The 18,282-nt window shown below is 38.4% G+C and overlaps 2 protein-coding genes across 3 annotated transcripts in view; one reads left to right on the top strand and one right to left on the bottom strand.

Annotated features, from left to right (window-relative positions):
- The window catches only part of LOC121428346, an 81,692-nt gene that overhangs the window by 25,461 nt on the left and 37,949 nt on the right, over positions 1-18,282 (bottom strand). For both annotated transcript variants that reach the window (XM_041624964.1, XM_041625027.1), the window contains exon 6: positions 65-224. In XM_041624964.1, coding sequence (XP_041480898.1) covers positions 65-224 — 160 coding nt within the window. The remainder of the gene's footprint in view (positions 1-64; positions 225-18,282) is intronic.
- LOC121428475 lies at positions 7,673-16,939 on the top strand. Its single transcript, XM_041625141.1, has 4 exons — positions 7,673-9,166; positions 10,166-14,322; positions 14,501-14,714; positions 15,140-16,939. Exons 1-4 carry the CDS (start codon positions 9,053-9,055, stop codon positions 15,518-15,520), a joined length of 4,866 nt encoding a protein of 1,621 aa, XP_041481075.1. The 5' UTR covers positions 7,673-9,052; the 3' UTR covers positions 15,521-16,939.

The following is an 18,282-nucleotide window of genomic DNA, read 5'->3' as shown; positions in this document are numbered from 1 at the left end:
ACAAAGACTGATTGGATTTTCTCAAGATTCATGAAGATATCTCGATGTGATACGAAACACTTACCGTACTGGAAGGAAACGTGTTGACATTGTCAGCAAATCGTACACGAGGGGGCTTGGCTTTCAGCTTCTGCTTCTTGGTAGCGCTCAAGAACGATGACTTCAGGCCCGTTTTGTCGATATAGGGCTGAATAACAGAAAGAGCAATTTCATCCGTTGAGTATCTGTGGAGGATGAAACGAGGGAGGAAAAGACATTTTAACAGCATTAAAGACACAAGTGCACAAGGGACGGTTAACTCTTTTCTCCCAGAGCAATATAAACACATCTAATTTCAAATTACGAGGGTGCAGAAAGATAAAGAGCTTTTTCAGACAAGTGCTGGAAGGATGATGTATCTTTTTTTTCCCAATACTATGACAAGATATTAGAATAAAAATACAGAATCAAATTGTGCATACAGACCAAGTTATTGTTCAGACAATCTTATACCCCTTTCATAAACCTATCCTCCAATTAGCCGCCTATAAAGAGTAATACGGATAATTCAATAAAAATTGCGTTCATAAACTCCAAAAATAATCCGCACTATTTTTATGAGCGCCCATCCTGAAAAAGGAGGATAATCATCATGGCAACTGCACACACCCCCTCCGATGCGGTTGCGTTGGAAAAGGGTGACCTTGTGACCGCTCCATGGCAATTATCTGCATTACTTTCGAAATGCGTTCATAAATACCCTTTTTACACAGGCTAAAATTTCCTTAACCCTGTACTATAGGTGGGGCTATTTAGCCATTTAGCCCCACCTATAATACGGGGTTAAGCTTGGCCCACTTTCTTTTTACACAGCATTTTTGCAAAGTGGGCTAACCCCAGCTTTAGTACGGGATTAAATAGCAATTTGGCCCTGCAAAAAAGCAGGGTTATCCTAGCAATTGCGGTGCTGAGAGCGATAGTATGGGGTTAAGATCACTAGTGTAAAACGAAAGTGGGCTAAGCTTAACCCCGTACTATAGGTGAGGCTAAATAGCAATTTAGCCTCACCAATAGTACGGGGTTAAGGAAATTTTAGCGTGTGTAAAAAGGGTACGAGTGAAGTACTTGTACTATGAATGATCAACAAAAACCACTAGTCCGGGGTTAGCGAGTTTCGTGTGTAAAAAGCAAGCATTCCTTATCCGGGGTTAGCAATAACAATTTGGCATGTGTGAAAAGGAAAAAACATAGTACGGGGTTAGCAATAGTCCGGGGCTAAGAAAATCCTGTGTAAAAAGGGTAATAGTCAAAATCTGGTCCCGATGCTGCTATTATGCGGATAATTGCAGCATCAAAATAATGGGGATAACTCTGGTCCTCCTCCAATTTTACGACCAAATTATGCTGCTATTAGCCACATAATCGGGTTTTTACGAAAGGGGTATTAAATATGGCCAACAATTCACACCTGAGCAGTGGAGAGATTTAAAAGGCAAACTATGTTTATGGAGAACATGTGACTTTGCATATTAAAGCTGTGAATGGCAAAAAATCCTGAACCACACTGGTATAGGTGCACTATTAAAAACAAAAAAGATAATTTGCACATAAATTTGCACTCTCCTCCACTATCTTTCTTTTTTTTGTCTCAGAACTAACCCCTTGAAAAAAAGTGGAGTAGTGAGAGTGATTTCTGTGAATGTTCAGTTAAACAGGATTTCTTTGAAGCACGGGGTCTCCCTCACTGTACAGACTGAATGGTGGGTCTCAGTAAAAGAGAAATATCAAGTATTTATGCAAACAAATCCAATATTTTGTCTGTATTAAAATGGGCCACATGAGAAAAAAAAATACCAATGGTCCATCATGGAAGTTTATGTGACCTTGGATTGAAAAAATTCTGACAACTCCTTCACCCAAACCTGGCTTGTTTTCAGTAGCTTGCTTTACTTGGCGAACTCTGGCATTACCGATCAGCTGAAAAGATGTACTGAGACAAGAATCCGGTTTCGTCTCCTCCTCACTCTGACAATTTCATCAACGTGATAAATGGTCCTACATGTACCATCATGCCTCTGTGCCATTAATAAAATGCCATGTAAGTGAAGCCCCCCCCAAAAAAAAATGGTTACATTGAAAATACTTACAATGTAGCTGCAGAAGACATAAAAATACTTCTGTAGCTATACATGTAGCTTCGGATATATTTATATCATTTTCATGTTGTAAATCAAACATGCAAGAAGCAGTACTGCTAAACAAGACTGTCTAAATGGGCTGAATCCAATAAAATGCAATTAAATCCTACAAAGTGTATAAAAATGGACATCTGTTTCTCTAGAGATCCAGTTAACCACTATCGACTTACCATTCATAATTGTGTACTTGCCAGTGTGACTAAAGTGAAATTACTTGGTGTTACAATCCAGAACGATTTAAAGTGGGAAGCACACACTTCTGACATTGAAAGAGAGCAAATGCAAAACTACATGTATATGTGCTCCGCACTTATGTACAATTTGGTCTTTCTCGCGAGGATTTAGTTACAATTTTCACTGGCTACATGTATATTTGCCCAATACTTAGATATGCTGCTCCAGTTTGGAATGGGGGTCTCACAATTGCCCAGAGACAATGTTTCGAAAGAATTATTAAGAATTATCTTTAGAAATTATTATGATTGTACACTACTGCTCCTACTCTGTCAAAATTATAAAAACTATTGGAAAAAAATCGAAATGATCTGAGTGTCGCCTTCTTCAAAAAGACATTATTATATATATACAGATCAGTTTGAACAATTCATTCCTCAACAAATTGCAAACAATAAATTTATGAAAGACAAGAAAGATATAAAAAAAGATGTAAAACTATAAAGCGTATGTGGGAAAGTCTAAAAAGACATTATTATTCAGTTTGAACAATTCATTCCTCAAAGATTGCAAACAATAAATTTATGACAGACAAGAATGAACAAAGATGTAAAACTATGCGTATGTGGGAAAGTCTATTCCCTGATCTGATCCATTTGTACAACAAAAACCCCAAACTGATTATGCTTTTTGTATTGTATATGTTAGGGTTATTTGTCATGTTCATTGCCCGTAACTTGCCCTTTTTGTATTTGTTACATATTCTTGTCAGGATCAATCTTACCCCCCCCCTAACGGTTTCTCTTCTTTTTTTATATCTTCTCTAACTCTGAACTCTTTCCTTGCCTTCTTTCCACAAATCTTTCTTGATCATGACAAAATACAAAATGTATGAATGTTATTTTAAAATTTTCAATTGCATCATAAGATCAATGGCATAAAGTATCTACTTTGCACAATTGAACATTGTAGTGTAAAATGTTATCACTGAAATGCATACCTGTACATGTATGATTAACTTTGGAATTCACATGCAATTCAGTTTTTAAACTGCAATATGTGGAGAAATTCAATAAATAGGCTTACCATTTATCTATATCTATCATCTATCTACATGTATCTATCTATCTATCTAACAAACTATATGTCTGCCTATCTATCCATCTATCTGTAAATGTGTGTATGAAAAAAAATAAATCAAAGCAAACAGACTGGTCAACCCTACTTCAGAATATACTACATTATAAAGTGTACTCCCAAACAATTGTTTTTTTTTTCAAGGGGGCTTATTTTCAATTGGAAGATTAGTATTAATCTGTGAAAGCTTTCTATCATCAATTCACTCTCTTTTGACTCAAAGGAAAGAATAAAGTGGTGTTAAGATTCACAGACGTTCTTCCCATCATCATATCAAATTTGACCTTTTCCGATACTAAATAAAATATTAAAAAAGGCAAGAAAAATCTACAAAAAAGGCCAGAAAACAAGGGAATAATCTCCTAGCATTAGTGCTGTTATCGATAACCTCGTTATCGCTACTCTTGTTAATAATCACATGTTTTTTTGCCCGGGGGGGGGGGGGGGGGGCGCAGTCAAATGTATTGCTGTACTCATGTGTGACCAAATCATTTTCAAACACCCCCTAAATTTTTCTCTGTGTGCAAAATATCCCCCAAACAAGTTTTTTGCGGCTATATACACACATTTTGGTCCCTAAACAAGTGGTTGCCAGAATATTACCCCAGGGAAAACGCTTGGGGAAAAAAATACCCTAAACATGTACATGTAGTCTAAAAGAAAAACTTAGGAAAAAAACATGCCCTAAATACGTTTGACCCCAATTGATCAGTCTTTCAAAACCATCCTTTTTTAAAATCGGTGTTTTTTTATACCCATAACGAGTGCAAGCGCAGTCTATATCCAAAACTGAAACAAGTGGAGCCCCTCTGGCAGTCTCACCTGAATTACACAATTCAATAGAGCAGCAGTGCTTGACTTCAAAAACTACTATAAAATAATTTTTCACAAAAAACACCATTCATATAATGATGCAATACTACATTCATGGACCCTAAATGACATTTGACCTTGATCATGTGACCTAAAACTTTTCTGTGAAACTTGATTACCCCTATATCCACATTTTATATAAAACTATATCCATAAACTATGACAGCAGTTGTGACAGCAATTATAGTTACCTTCAATATGGCCAAAGTTCATTGAACTTAATGACCTTTGACCTTGGTCATATGACCCGAAACTCGCAAAGGATGTTCAGTGATACTTATACTATTTGTCCAAGTTAAATGAACTAGTCTAGGTCCATAAATTCTAAGTTATGCTGTCATTTCAAAAACTTAACCTTTTGATATTGACGATGCCGACGGAAAAGCAGCGCCAATAGTCTCACTCTGCTATGCAGGTGAGACAAAAACACCCCTTTATGTGCCTTTTTTTGGTCAGCATGTGTACAGCAATATATTCGACTGGTACCCCCCCCCCCCCAGGGTTTTTGGCCACCTAGCGATGTCGATAATACCCGCTATTATGTAGGGACATGACCGTGATTTTCTGCGATTTTTCCTCAAAATGCACAGAACAGCAACAGAAATTACTCCAAAATCTCAGCAAAATAAGAATACTCACTAGCCACAAAACACGATCTCACTTCGCTATAATCATGACAATCCAAACATCATGACTGCACTCGACACCACTCAATCGTATCGAAAACATTTACAGGGCAATATGGCCGTGTGTTGCTGCCCTCTACACGTACGTTCAAAGATGTACAGCACAATATTAAAATGGCGGATAGGCGAAAGTCGTTGACTGCTCAAAATGATGACCAAAAAGCCCCTAAATTATTGATACAACTTCATCTGACCCTAATTTAATTCTAATAACATGAAAGGTGAGGATGTATTTATGCTAAAATAGGTTTGTTAAAAGATGTTATGTAATCGTTGATGTTTACATTTGATGAAAGTGGATTTTAAAGCATTCTTGGTACAGTGGCAGATACAAATTTTGACCAGCGCGAGTACCGGTATTGTGATTTAATCAATGCATAAAAAATGCGTATTATGTTCTTTTATCGATAGTTATCAATATCGTTAAGATATTTTTAGCGATATATCCACAGAGAATTTTCTTACCGATAACAACACTACCTGGCAATAATACTGATGAACTTGGTGGTAAAAAAGTAACATTTCGATATGGTGCTTTGATGTTCCACAAGCGACTATTAAGAACATACATGTATATGTATAAAATGTACATTACGTGAGATAACATTGATAATGATAATTTGAACATGGTGTACTTTCCATTCTCTCATCCCTTATGGAGTATGGACTAATCCTACATGTAGTTCATCTACAACCAGTTTGTCTACTAAAAACACTACTACCGTAATTGCCAATCAGCCTATCTACCATTTTGTCTGATTTCGAGTTATGCTATGTACTCATATCTCCCACGATTAGATCTGTTCATAAACCAAATAAAACAAAATGAAAAAAAAGTAAAGTAGAAATTAGACCAACTGGGAAATAGACTTGGAATAGCCAAAATGAACTCTTAAAAGTAATGGTTGGATTAGGAGGGCACTGGACCAAATTGAAAGGAGGCCAAGTGGGTTTTTTAATAATAATAATAGTGTATATTTGTAGAGCGCACACACCGTCAGTAGACGCTCATGGCGCTAGCCGAGCAACAGTTCTCTTTTACAATGTAAAAATTAGATTTTATAGAAATCTATTTTATACTACACAAGAACCATGGACAAGTACAATGTAAGAATAATAATTTCACATCTGCTTCATTCACCCCAACCCATCCATCAGCCCATCATCATGCGGAACCCAGTGCCCTCTAGCTGCCCCGTTCACTGACAATTTAAAGGGGAAGTTCACCCTGAAGAAAACTTTGTTGTAAAAATAGCAGAAAAAATAGTAAAAAAATATTGGTGAAGGTTTGAGGAAAATCTGTTAAAGAGTAAGAAAGTTATTAGAGTTCAAAATTTTGGATTTGTGACGTCATAAACGAGCAGCTGCCCCATGTGTTATGTAATATAAAATGTATGAATTTCAAATTTTGTATGGTTCCTGATGACTTAATTTTGTTTTCTTTTCATGATCGGGTGTAAAATGATTTGTCTATTGATATACAAAAGTTACAGTGAAAACCATTTTCAATTTTCTGAGAAAATGACATTTCATTGATTTTTTTACCATATGCTGCTCGCATATGACGTCATAAATCAAATAATTGAAATTCTAATAACTTTTTAATTTGTTGAATTTTTCTCAAACCTTTGGCAATATTTTTTATTATTTTTTCTGCTATTTTTACAAAAAACTTTTTGTCAGGGTGAACTTCCCCTTTAAGGGGTAAACCCAGTCAGTACATACATGTAACTCATAGTACGGGAGCCAGCAGGGGTCAGCCTAGCTGAAAAGGTAGACAATTTTCATGTTAATGACATGATTCCCCATATCACACAATGCAATGAATGGGGCGTCTGCCGTGTCCTAAGTGGTGGGTGTGGCCGTAGGGGCCCTTAAAGGAGGCCCCCAAAAATGAGCTAGATCAGCTGGAAAGGTAACCACTTGAAACCAATAGGAAATTGTTAAGCACAATGCACTGATGCATGAATGACACTTAACTGACACTTTAAGTGGTGGGGCACCCCCGGCAGACGCCCCCGATTGGGGGCCCAAAATTGAGCTAGATCAGCTGGAAAGGTAACCACCTGAAACCAATGGGAAAATGTTCGGCATAGTTCATTTGTTCATAAATGACACATAACTGACACTTTAAGTGGTGGGGCGCCCCCGACAGACGCCCCCAAAACCCCGACCCCCCAAAATTGAGCTAGATCAGCTGGAAAGGTAACCACCTGAAACCAATGGGAAAATGTTCGGCATAGTTCATTTGTTCATAAATGACACATAACTGACACTTTAAGTGGTGGGGCGCCCCCGACAGACGCCCCCAAAACCCCGACCCCCCAAAATTGAGCTAGATCAGCTGGAAAGGTAACCACCTGAAACCAACGGGAAAATGTTCGGCATAGTTCACTTGTTCATAAATGACACATAACTGACACTTTAAGTGGTGGGGTGCCCCCGGCAGACGCCCCCAAAACCCCGACCCCCCCCCAAAAAAATTGAGCTAGATCAGCTGGAAAGGTAACCACCTGAAACCAACAGGAAAATGTTTGGCATAGTTCATTTGTACATAAATGACACTTAACTGCCACTTTAAGTGGTGGGAATCCCCTGGCAGACGTCCCCAAAACCTGACCCCCCCCCAAAAAAAAAAATGGACAAAATCAGCTAGAACGGTAAGTCGGTAACCACATGAAACCATCTGGATTTTTGTTTTCATAGTTCACTGGTATACATGAATGACTCTTAACCCACACCGGTGGGGCGTATCAGACAGCTTCCAAAGCCATGCCCCCCTCCCTACCCCATCTGAAAGTATAGTAAGCTGGAAATGCAAGGGGCACCATCTGACATAGTGCAATGGTATACGACACGAATGGCAACTGTCAAAGCAGTTAGGAGGTGCATAAAATCTACAAGTGCCCTTTTTCACATGCAAGTCTCGCACAACATCGAATTAAAATCATTGTCAGCACGTTTAAAATTGGTATAATTGATACGAGTATACCCCCTTAAAAATCAATGATAGTAGTGAGGAAATAATAAGCTAAAATGATGATGTTGCTGACATGACGATGATGGACAAATATGTTTAATAGCAATAACTATCATATGATTATCACTGCTAATATTTTTTAGTGCTGGGTACATATAAGAGCTACAGGGATTCATCTTCAGAGCGTTAATCCTTGTATTCACTTTTTAAAACTGCACTGTTCTCCCATGCATACAAAGATATATTAGTTAAACTTTTAATTCCAAGCTCTCTGATTAGCCATACTATGAATTTGATCAATATTATTATACCTGGAGGAAGCAAGATCTGAGGTTCATCTCCGCAGTATACATCTAATGGATTCAAATTGTTGACAACACAAGTGGTAAGATATCAATTTATTTATTTACATGTATAAATGAATGTATGAATTTGAATTGGAAAATTTTGATGTAATATAATAGATCTATTTTAAGTCTAAACCTTGGTATCATGGTAAATAGAAGCATTACAGGTATTAAAAGAACTTTAAACATTGATTCAACTGTTGGTATTATATAATCCCTCAAGATTTTTTTGGTCATCAAATGATCCTCTCCTTACTGTTGGCCTTTTGATATAATAAATCTGTCTGCACTATCCAGAACAAATTTCCACTAGCTGGGTTGTGGCTTTCCCTTGGTATTTTTCTGCAGAAACCCTGATAAGCAAAAGACAATGAACTCATTCACAGGATTAAATCCTGTACACTGTCATTTTATTCAGGGAGATATTTTACTAGATGAAGTTTTCCCCGTTGCATCAAGAACAGTACATTGTATATATCTAAAGAGCAATAATATTGTGTTGAACTGCTTACGACCAGATTATAACAAGTATTTATCAGCTACTTTTGGTAAGTGTGTTAATTTCTAATCTATCGTCATGATTTAATTATTATTCCTGTTTAGTTGTGTTTGTTAATTTTTCGATGTGGCAAAGTAATGTAGGTTATCATTATCTTTTTATACAGAGTTGATAGAGGGATGCAATGTTCCAGTATGGATTCGAGACAAAGAGATGAGTCTTGTGAAGATCATGATGTTGAAGTTATCCCTGAAGCTTCTGATCCAAGTAATGACAATCAAACGACTAAAGAGGTATGTTGAAGATAACTATTTGGGAGACTAACCACTTTCACCGATTAAGGAAATTGTCATGAATCGTTAAAATAGTCTCTAACGAATAGTAACTAATTATTTCTTGATTTATGAAAAATCCTGCTTCAGAGCAATTCCATAAAATATGTACGTCTGATCCCCTATATGTGGGAACTTCATGACATTTCCTGTCTCTGATTTCTTGTTCTTTTGACAATTTGTAATCTCAAAGAACCATGACTTGGTTTATAAAAATGAGAAGAACTTGAAAAAAGTGGGGGTCAGATAAACAAAAAGGTTGATCATTTTATGATGTTCCCCTTCAATGATATAATAAATGACTTCTTCATCCCGATATTTTTTTTTCTTCTATCTATTTGTTGTGCAGTATTATTTTCCTTTTAATATTTTTACCTCTGCATTATGTAATTTAAGGTCCATTTGTAGAATTAGTTTAGATTTTGTAGTTTGTCTATATGTTTACAAATGGACTGTTGCTGGGCTTCAGGGCGAGCACCATGAATGTCTCCGGACAGTGTGTGTACTTTATAAAACATTATTATTAGTAGTAGTAGTATTGTTATTATCATTATTTTCATCATTATTATTTACTGGAATCATATATGTACCATAATTTTTTATGAGGGATAATGATGAGGCAATTATCTTGCTGTTTTTCTAATATATTGCTATAACATAGATATTTTTTCACATATTTATTATTCATGTCTTAGTTTTCGAGTAGTTTTGATATTCAGAGGGCACAGGAGTATTGTTGTGATCACCAATTACACCCTCATGAAACAAGAATAAATAATATATATACTTGAATAATTGAACTTCACCCCTGAATAAACCTTAGTTAGTACATCGTAACTCTTCGGGCATTCTGTCTCTCTCTAATTTACCCAATTTGGAAACAAATTTTGTTTGTTGCATTTTTGTGTAAAATATCATCTATTCATTAAGCCTTTCTTATCTTTCTTCTAATTCTTCTAGACACCTGCAGATAAGACTGAAGCGTACTGCTACATTTGTAAGAAGTCGGACACTGAAGGAGACAGACTAAGACAGTTTGAAAACACAACATGGAAGACAGTGAAAAATACAGCAAGTTTGCGTCAAAACTTAAAGTCTGATAAATATTCAGATGTTACAGAAATGGTTCTGTCAATCACTGATGAGAAATTTCACCAATTGAGCTACCACCGATTATGTCACAAATACTATACAGCAGTGAAACGACCCAGAGAAAGTCAACTGTCTGATGATCCCCCATTGCAAACACAACATAAAAGAAGACGCTCAAGTGGCAACTACAAGTCGGATCAACAAGACTTACTAAAAGGCTCTTGTATTTTCTGCAGGAAGGTTCGCAAGAAGAGAAAAGGAAAAGAAGAACCTAGAATACCAATTTGTACGACAGAAGGTTGTAGCACAATCTACAACCGTGCAGAATCTTCTACAAACGAGAGGCTTAAACTACTCATTCGAAGTCAAGTGGACTTGATTGCAAAGGAGGCAGAATACCATAAATCATGCTGGCTAACCTTTCTAAAAGAGACAGAGGACATCCATGTCCCAACATCATCACAGTCACACACTTACCACAAGAGATCTCTGGCATCTCTTATGAAGTACATCGAAGAGGAGGTGGTTCATAAGAAGGGCGCACTCCTTGTCAGTGATGCCCTTGAAATGTACAAAAAAGAGTACATTGCTGCAGGAGGAGAAGAACGATCAATAGAGGGATATGGATCCCAAAATCTCCTCAGGAAGGTGCAGGAAAAGTGTTGCCAAGAAATAAAAGTAGCCTTGGTGGATCAACGGAGAGGTAATTTCCTTTATCACGAGTCACACTCTGAAGATCAGGCAAGAGATCTGCTTCAAGATGACGAGGAAAATAGAAATGTGAGATGGGCTGCCCTGCATTTAAGAACACAGATATTAAAGTTACCGAAAACCAAAACCCCAAATCCTGCCACAGTACAAAACTTGAAAGAATGTGCCATTGATATTCCACCACAGCTTGAATTATTCTTTAGAACACTCCTCGGTGGCATTTCACAATCAGACGCTCATAGAGAAGCCATCGATCGCAAAATCACCGCAATGTCCTCCGATGTCATTTACAACGTTACGCGGGGGACAGTAAAACCGTGGAAGCATACAGTACTCGGTCTTGGCCTATCGTCTTTGACTGGATCAAAGTTAGCAATGCAGATCCTCAACAGATCTGGTCACTGCATAAGCTACAGTGAGAGTAAAGGCCTTGAGACAGAATTTGCCTACACTGTTGAGAGTAAGGATCGTGATACTCCAGATGGCATTCAACTCTCTCCTTATTTAGGGACGGCCTGCGTTTGGGACAATTATGATGCCAATGTTGAAACACTTGATGGCAAGCACACCCTTCATGCCACAGTGGGTCATACATACCAAAACATTGTCCAGGACCAAGAACTTGAAAGCGTCTCTCCAAGCCCATTTGTGTACAGGGAAGGAAAAAACCGAAGGAGCTTTGTTGGAGCTAGAAGAGAGATAGAACCATTCAGAAAGTCTCTGAAGAAAGCTCAATTTTACGGTCCTCTGGAGAAAGATATTGCAGGTACATCTGCAGGGTTGATTGAACCTCATGATGATGTTGCCTCAAGTATATCTGACGGGGCAGATGCATCTGAAATCCCACCACTGCCTTGTCATCATACATATGACAAAATTACAGAAGTTCCAAATCTAAGCGCATTAGATTTTGTCTGGTGGTGGAAATTACAGAACGAGAATATTCCACTTCATGCTGGATTCATGAGCAGGTTCATCAAGGACCAACTTCCTTTGCATCGGATCGCATACATGGAACCAATGGCCAAGTCCCCAACGAATAATGACATAGTGAGGGAGACAATGGTACGTTCTTTAAATGTTGCTAAGGAAACTGGCCAAGATCATGCAGTGGTGACTTATGATTTAGCTGTCGCTCTAAAGGCATACTCCATTCAAGCTCTTGAATCTCCAGTGTTCGACAAGCTCCTGATAATGCTTGGTAATTTTCACATCGAGCTAGCGTTCTATGGTGCTATTGGAACATTTATAAATGCAAGTGGTATCGAGTACATCTTAACAGAGGCAGACATCCTAGCAGAAGGATCAATGGTTGGATTCATCAAAGGCAAGTTCTACAACCGCTGCACAAGGATCCATGAGCTCCTTGCAAATGCTCTAGAGAAGAAGCTATATAATCGCTTTCTTCAGAATGCTGCTGATGATGACATTCAAGCTCTCCAAGAAGTGATGTCCATGATTCCTGAAACACCCGACGCAGTGGAGCACCTGTCAAATCCTGTAATTGTCAAGCATATTAAAGAGTATGAGGAATACCTATGGGCAGTTATCGGTGGTCATCTAGGTCAAACTGCACAATTCTGGGCTACATACATATTCCTCATCAATCGTCTACACCGTGAAGTACAGAGGTGTGTCAAGACAAATGATGTCAATGGATACATTAGAGTTCTGCCAATGCTCCTCGAGGTGTACTTTGCACTCAATCGGCCAAATTATGCAAGATGGGGGACACTCTTTCTACAGAAGCTGAGAAGTGCACACCCAAACTTCCTGGAAATCTTGACAAAGGGAGCATTTTCAGTCAGACGAACAAAAAAGAATTACAGCAGATCAGCTGTCGACCTTTCCTTGGAACAGACCGTGAACAGGGATGCTGCCTCTCAAATGAAAGGAATTGTTGCTTTTCGCAATTCAGAGAATGCTGTGAAGCGATGGTCAATAGCATTGACTCAACGTGCGATGGCAGTCACTGAGCTGAGATCATTTTCCGGTCTTGACAATGGAGAGAGTCCTTCAGTGCAGTGCCGTCCATCAAGAGTTTGCAGAGATAACAAACAAATGGCAACTCTCAGTGCTACAATAGATGAATTCTGTAACCCCTTCTCTCCTGAGGCACCAACATCTTTGGTAAATCTTGCAACTGGTCAGACAGCATCAGATACAACTACAACATACTTGCTGGATACACTGAAACGGGGAAAAGGTGAAAGAGAAAAGTTCCAAGAGGAATGGTCAAAGGACAGCAATCGGTTCCTGCGATCAGTGAGACGAATCAAAGTCAACAACTTTGCAAATGACAACCTCAAAAACAAGAAAAACAGAGGAAAGTCTCAAAATTACAGATCTACTGCTGAAAGCTTGAGGGATATGTTTGTTCGGATGGTTGTGGTCATTGCAGAGAAATCGTCATTTGATCTCCGCTACGTGCTTACATACCCCATTACAACTTACCCTCTCTCCCTATCACATTGTGACGGAAACCGTGTCAAGACCAGCAAAGCAACTCTTCTGAAGAAATTAGAATCTCACCAGTCTGTTGAACTCACCCAACAAGATATACCTAGAAGCTACGTCCAAGTGTACGATGGAGGTCTACTTCTTCACTCCATCATATCTCAGACACATCCAGGATCCAATTACGCATCAGTAGCAAGGTCCATGCTCTCCGTTGTCATGAGTGGCAAAGCATCTGAAGCACATGTCTGTCTAGACAAATATGAAGAGGGGTCCATCAAAGATAGTGAAAGGCGTTTGAGGGGTGCAGTAGATACTAACTACACCATCACTGGACCAGAACAGACCATCAGGCAGAGTGCATCTAAGCTTCTTTCGAGTGCTTCTTTTAAGAATGAATTCTCAAAATTCATCTTGAAAGAATGGGGGAAGGCACACTATTGGAAAATCTTCAATGGGAAAACACTCTTCGCATCTTATGGTGGAGATTGCTATCAGTACACTCCAGATAACAGTGGAAACATCACAGTCACACATCCTGCCTTCCTTCAAGGGAATCATGAGGAGGCCGATACGCTGGTAGCCTTCCACGTCAATAACATCACATCCAAGAATATAATGGTTAGGGCATCTGACACAGACATACTTGTTATTTTGATTGCTTCTCTTGGACAGCTGCGCCCAGAGGTTCGTTCAGCCAAGCTCATCATCATGGACTGCGGGATGGGAAATAACAGGAGGTTCATCAATGTTTCCAACATCACTGATGTCTTAGAAGAGTCAACACCAGGTCTTTTAAGAGCAATGCCTGCCTACCACGCCTTTACTGGATGTGACTTTACATCAGCATTTTACAGGTGATTTATGTTGAATTTATTTGATAGAATACAGTGTAACTTTTAAAATATTTGAAAATGCAGAAAACGTGTAAAAGCACATGAGTCTTACAAGTTGATGCAATTACAGTTCTACAATTACAGATATTTGTTTATGAACGGTAAACTAGAATTGTGGTCATCGTATATTTTTTATCAGGAAGGGCAAGACAAAGCCTCTTGAAATCATCACAAAGGATGAGACCGGTCGATTCTTAAATCTGTTCATCCGCATGGGTGACCCTGAAGCTGAGGGCATTGATGTTGATGTGGCATCAGAGTTTGTGTGTTATCTATATGCACAGCATAAGGTGAATGATGTTAATCTGGCCCGCTACAACAAACTGATGCAGATGACAGGCAGAGTTGATGAGGTAATTCACAGCAACTTCTTTTGTATTTATTCATTATTATTTTGTGTACTTTAGTTTGTTGTTTCACCATCAGAAACACTGGTGTATAGATGGGGCCTTGGGGTTATTAACCCCCAAGGATCCGTGACCAAGAAAGAAAAAACAAAGAAAAATAGAAAGTGTGAAACATTACATAATTTTTGATATTACTTAAAAATCTAGCACAAAATCTTGTTTTCATTTTAGGATTTTTTATAACCAATTAGCCAAATAAAAAAAGATTGGCATGCTTTCTCAAAATATTTGGCTCACTTTGCTACTGATCAGAAAAGTGAAGCATCCGCATTGCATATTTTCACTTAATTGTACTTTCGTAATATAAAAGCGATAAGCATACAAATGATACATTGTTTTGCCACCATTTCAAAATTTCATTACACCAATAGGACAATCCTCTTGCAAACATCAAACGAGTAGATTGCGCTTTGCTGCCACCTTGTCGCCGAACACTTGAAATGAAAGTTCGTCGGACTATGTATGTGGCAAGGTTGTGGATGCGTGCTGTGACCTCATTCCCATGCGAGAATTTGTCACCAATTGACCATGGATGGGCAGTGGAAGACAACATACTAGCGCCACTCTGGTTTGAAGGACCGGCAATTCCAGAGAAGCTGATGTTCGCTGGTCAGTCAACAGAAGATCTTGAGCAGAGCGAAGATGATGGCGAATCATCTGAAGACTCCATGATTAACACTGATGACGAGGCCTGGAGTGAGCAAAGTGATTCTGAACTGGAAGATTCAGATATCAAAGATAATATGTATTAAAGGAACTTAAACTTTCGAAATACATGTACACGTATGTGAATACAAAGCAGAAGTGTTCTACATTATTTGGAGATAAGACAAATTGCCTTGCTAAGTAAAAATGACCCAAAGATTTTGTGTGTGCGTGGATAAATGCAACATAAAATGTCCCTTAACAGTTACATGTAACGGTAACATGTATAACATGTATAATGATGTGTGCATGTAATAACACAAGGAGGTTCATGGATTATGATATGTATTTTTTTTGTTATATTATCTTCATGCATTTTCATTGTGAAATCGATTGGACTAATTTTAAAGTTCAGATAAACCTGCATACTGTATCATTTTTAATCATGTTACATAATTCGTAAATGAAAAAGAATCTGTTCAACTTTTTCAGCCACTTGTTATCTATTATAGTTACCGAATGTAGTATATACAAAAAAGAGCTGAACCACATCGACAATATATCATATGATTTGGGTTATGATATCATAAATACAGTACAGGCAATTTTATGGAGAGAAAAATATCACTGGTGCCAATAATATAAATTAATGATCACGAGTATTCACCTGAAAATTTTGTAATTGGGGTAATGTGACCATTTAAACTGCCACGGTAAACACAATTTATGGTTAAATAATTTTGATAAACCATTACCTCAACCTTCTCAGGCAAACTATGAATGATTTTTTTTTCATATTTGTCTACCATATGAGGCTGTTTCAAATGATTAGTCTTTTTTACGAATTGTTGATTTTACAATGTAATTGTGTGAATACGTAACATGTTCTGATGAGTAGAAATGCAGTCAAGGGTTTAGAAAATTCAAATTATGTTCCTGCTGTTTCCTAATGCAGGGCAGTGTGTTTTATCAGATAAATTAATCAATGTTTGGATTCTTACTTCTTTCAAGGTCATGTAGAATTTCTGCCTAATGTGCATTCATTCTGTTTGCTGTTTCCTCGTATGCTCCATTCTCTTTTTCCATCTTCCCCTTTCCATCCCCTTCCTTTTCGTAGTCATCTTTCTTTTGACTTATTATTTTCTTTTATCTTTTTATTCATACTCTTTCATTAAATCATTAAGTTATGATAACATGAACATATATTAATTTATTGTCCATGTAACATTGAGTAAAATGCATGCATTCTCTTTAATCCACATTATATCTGTGTCAAAGTTTGTTTTTTTGTTTGAATATACATCAGAGAAAAATATGAAAGGTATCCTCGTATTTGATAGTGGAGTTGAAGAAATAGATGAAGGAATTTTTAAAAAGGCATAACATCATATTCACACTTACAATCTATAACCCCTCCCCCATCTCCTTCACAGCTGATGTAGAACAGTTCCCAGTTGGTTTCATGTTATATTTCCAGTTGATATAGCTAAATTTCACGGGGGGGGGGTGGTTTTAGGCTTTGGGGGCGTCTGCCGGGGGCGCCCCACCACTTAAAGTGTCAGTTATATGTCATTTGTGTACAAATGAAGTATGCTGAACATTTTCCTGTTGGTTTCAGGTGGTTACCTTTCCAGCTGATCTAGCTCAATTTGGGGGGGGGGGGGGTCGGGGATTTGGGGGCGTCTGCCGGGGGCACCCCACCACTTAAAGTGTCAGTTATGTGTCATTTATGAACAAGTGAACTATGCCGAACATTTTCCCGTTGGTTTCAGGTGGTTACCTTTCCAGCTGATCTAGCTCAATTTTGGGGGGTCGGGGTTTTGGGGGCGTCTGTCGGGGGCGCCCCACCACTTAAAGTGTCAGTTATGTGTCATTTATGAACAAGTGAACTATGCCGAACATTTTCCCATTGGTTTCAGGTGGTTACCTTTCCAGCTGATCTAGCTCAATTTTGGGCCCCCAATCGGGGGCGTCTGCCGGGGGTGCCCCACCACTTAAAGTGTCAGTTAAGTGTCATTCATGCATCAGTGCATTGTGCTTAACAATTTCCTATTGGTTTCAAGTGGTTACCTTTCCAGCTGATCTAGCTCATTTTTGGGGGCCTCCTTTAAGGGCCCCTACGGCCACACCCACCACTTAGGACACGGCAGACGCCCCATTCATTGCATTGTGTGATATGGGGAATCATGTCATTAACATGAAAATTGTCTACCTTTTCAGCTAGGCTGACCCCTGCTGGCTCCTGCTCTATCACAGGAGCTAATGCAATGATGGTGTTTATGATCTGAGAATTTAGACAATCAGCATGATGACCAAGTGAATACCACACAAATCACACATACATTGTGACTTTCATTATCCGAACTGCAGGACAAGGCAGCGAGGAGCAATTAACCTTTAAAACATATTGTGACACCCAGCAATGTACATCATTAAAAGGTATAATGCTGATTCATCACCGACCACTCCTTTTTACTGAATCAATGGTTGCCATGGTAATTTCAAGAGAATTCATAATACCCACGATGCCCAGAATACAGATTCCTTGCATAAGAAACAGAACAAATGAAATTGCGCAAGCAGATTATTTCTGCCGGTAGCACATCAAGGATTGAATGCTCTCGAAGTCTTGATCACCTGTTGATTCCGCCCAACAAAAGAACCGAATGCACAGAGCCATTATATGATGTGAAACTTCCATATCTGCGAGTAATTTATGTATACCATATTTTTTTTCCACCTGGCAGCATAATCAATACATTGATACCTAATCACACAGGGCTATGTTGATCTCGAACACATTAATCAAGACAATCTATGAGGACGAATGCAAGGTCTGCCCTTTAGAAATGAAGGAAAATATATGATC

This window comes from Lytechinus variegatus, chromosome 1, assembly GCF_018143015.1.
Source record: "Lytechinus variegatus isolate NC3 chromosome 1, Lvar_3.0, whole genome shotgun sequence".
Taxonomy (NCBI): Eukaryota; Metazoa; Echinodermata; class Echinoidea; order Temnopleuroida; family Toxopneustidae; genus Lytechinus; species Lytechinus variegatus.
The sequence above is the reverse complement of the archived record's forward strand: the minus strand, read 5'-3'. Positions and strand labels throughout refer to the sequence as shown.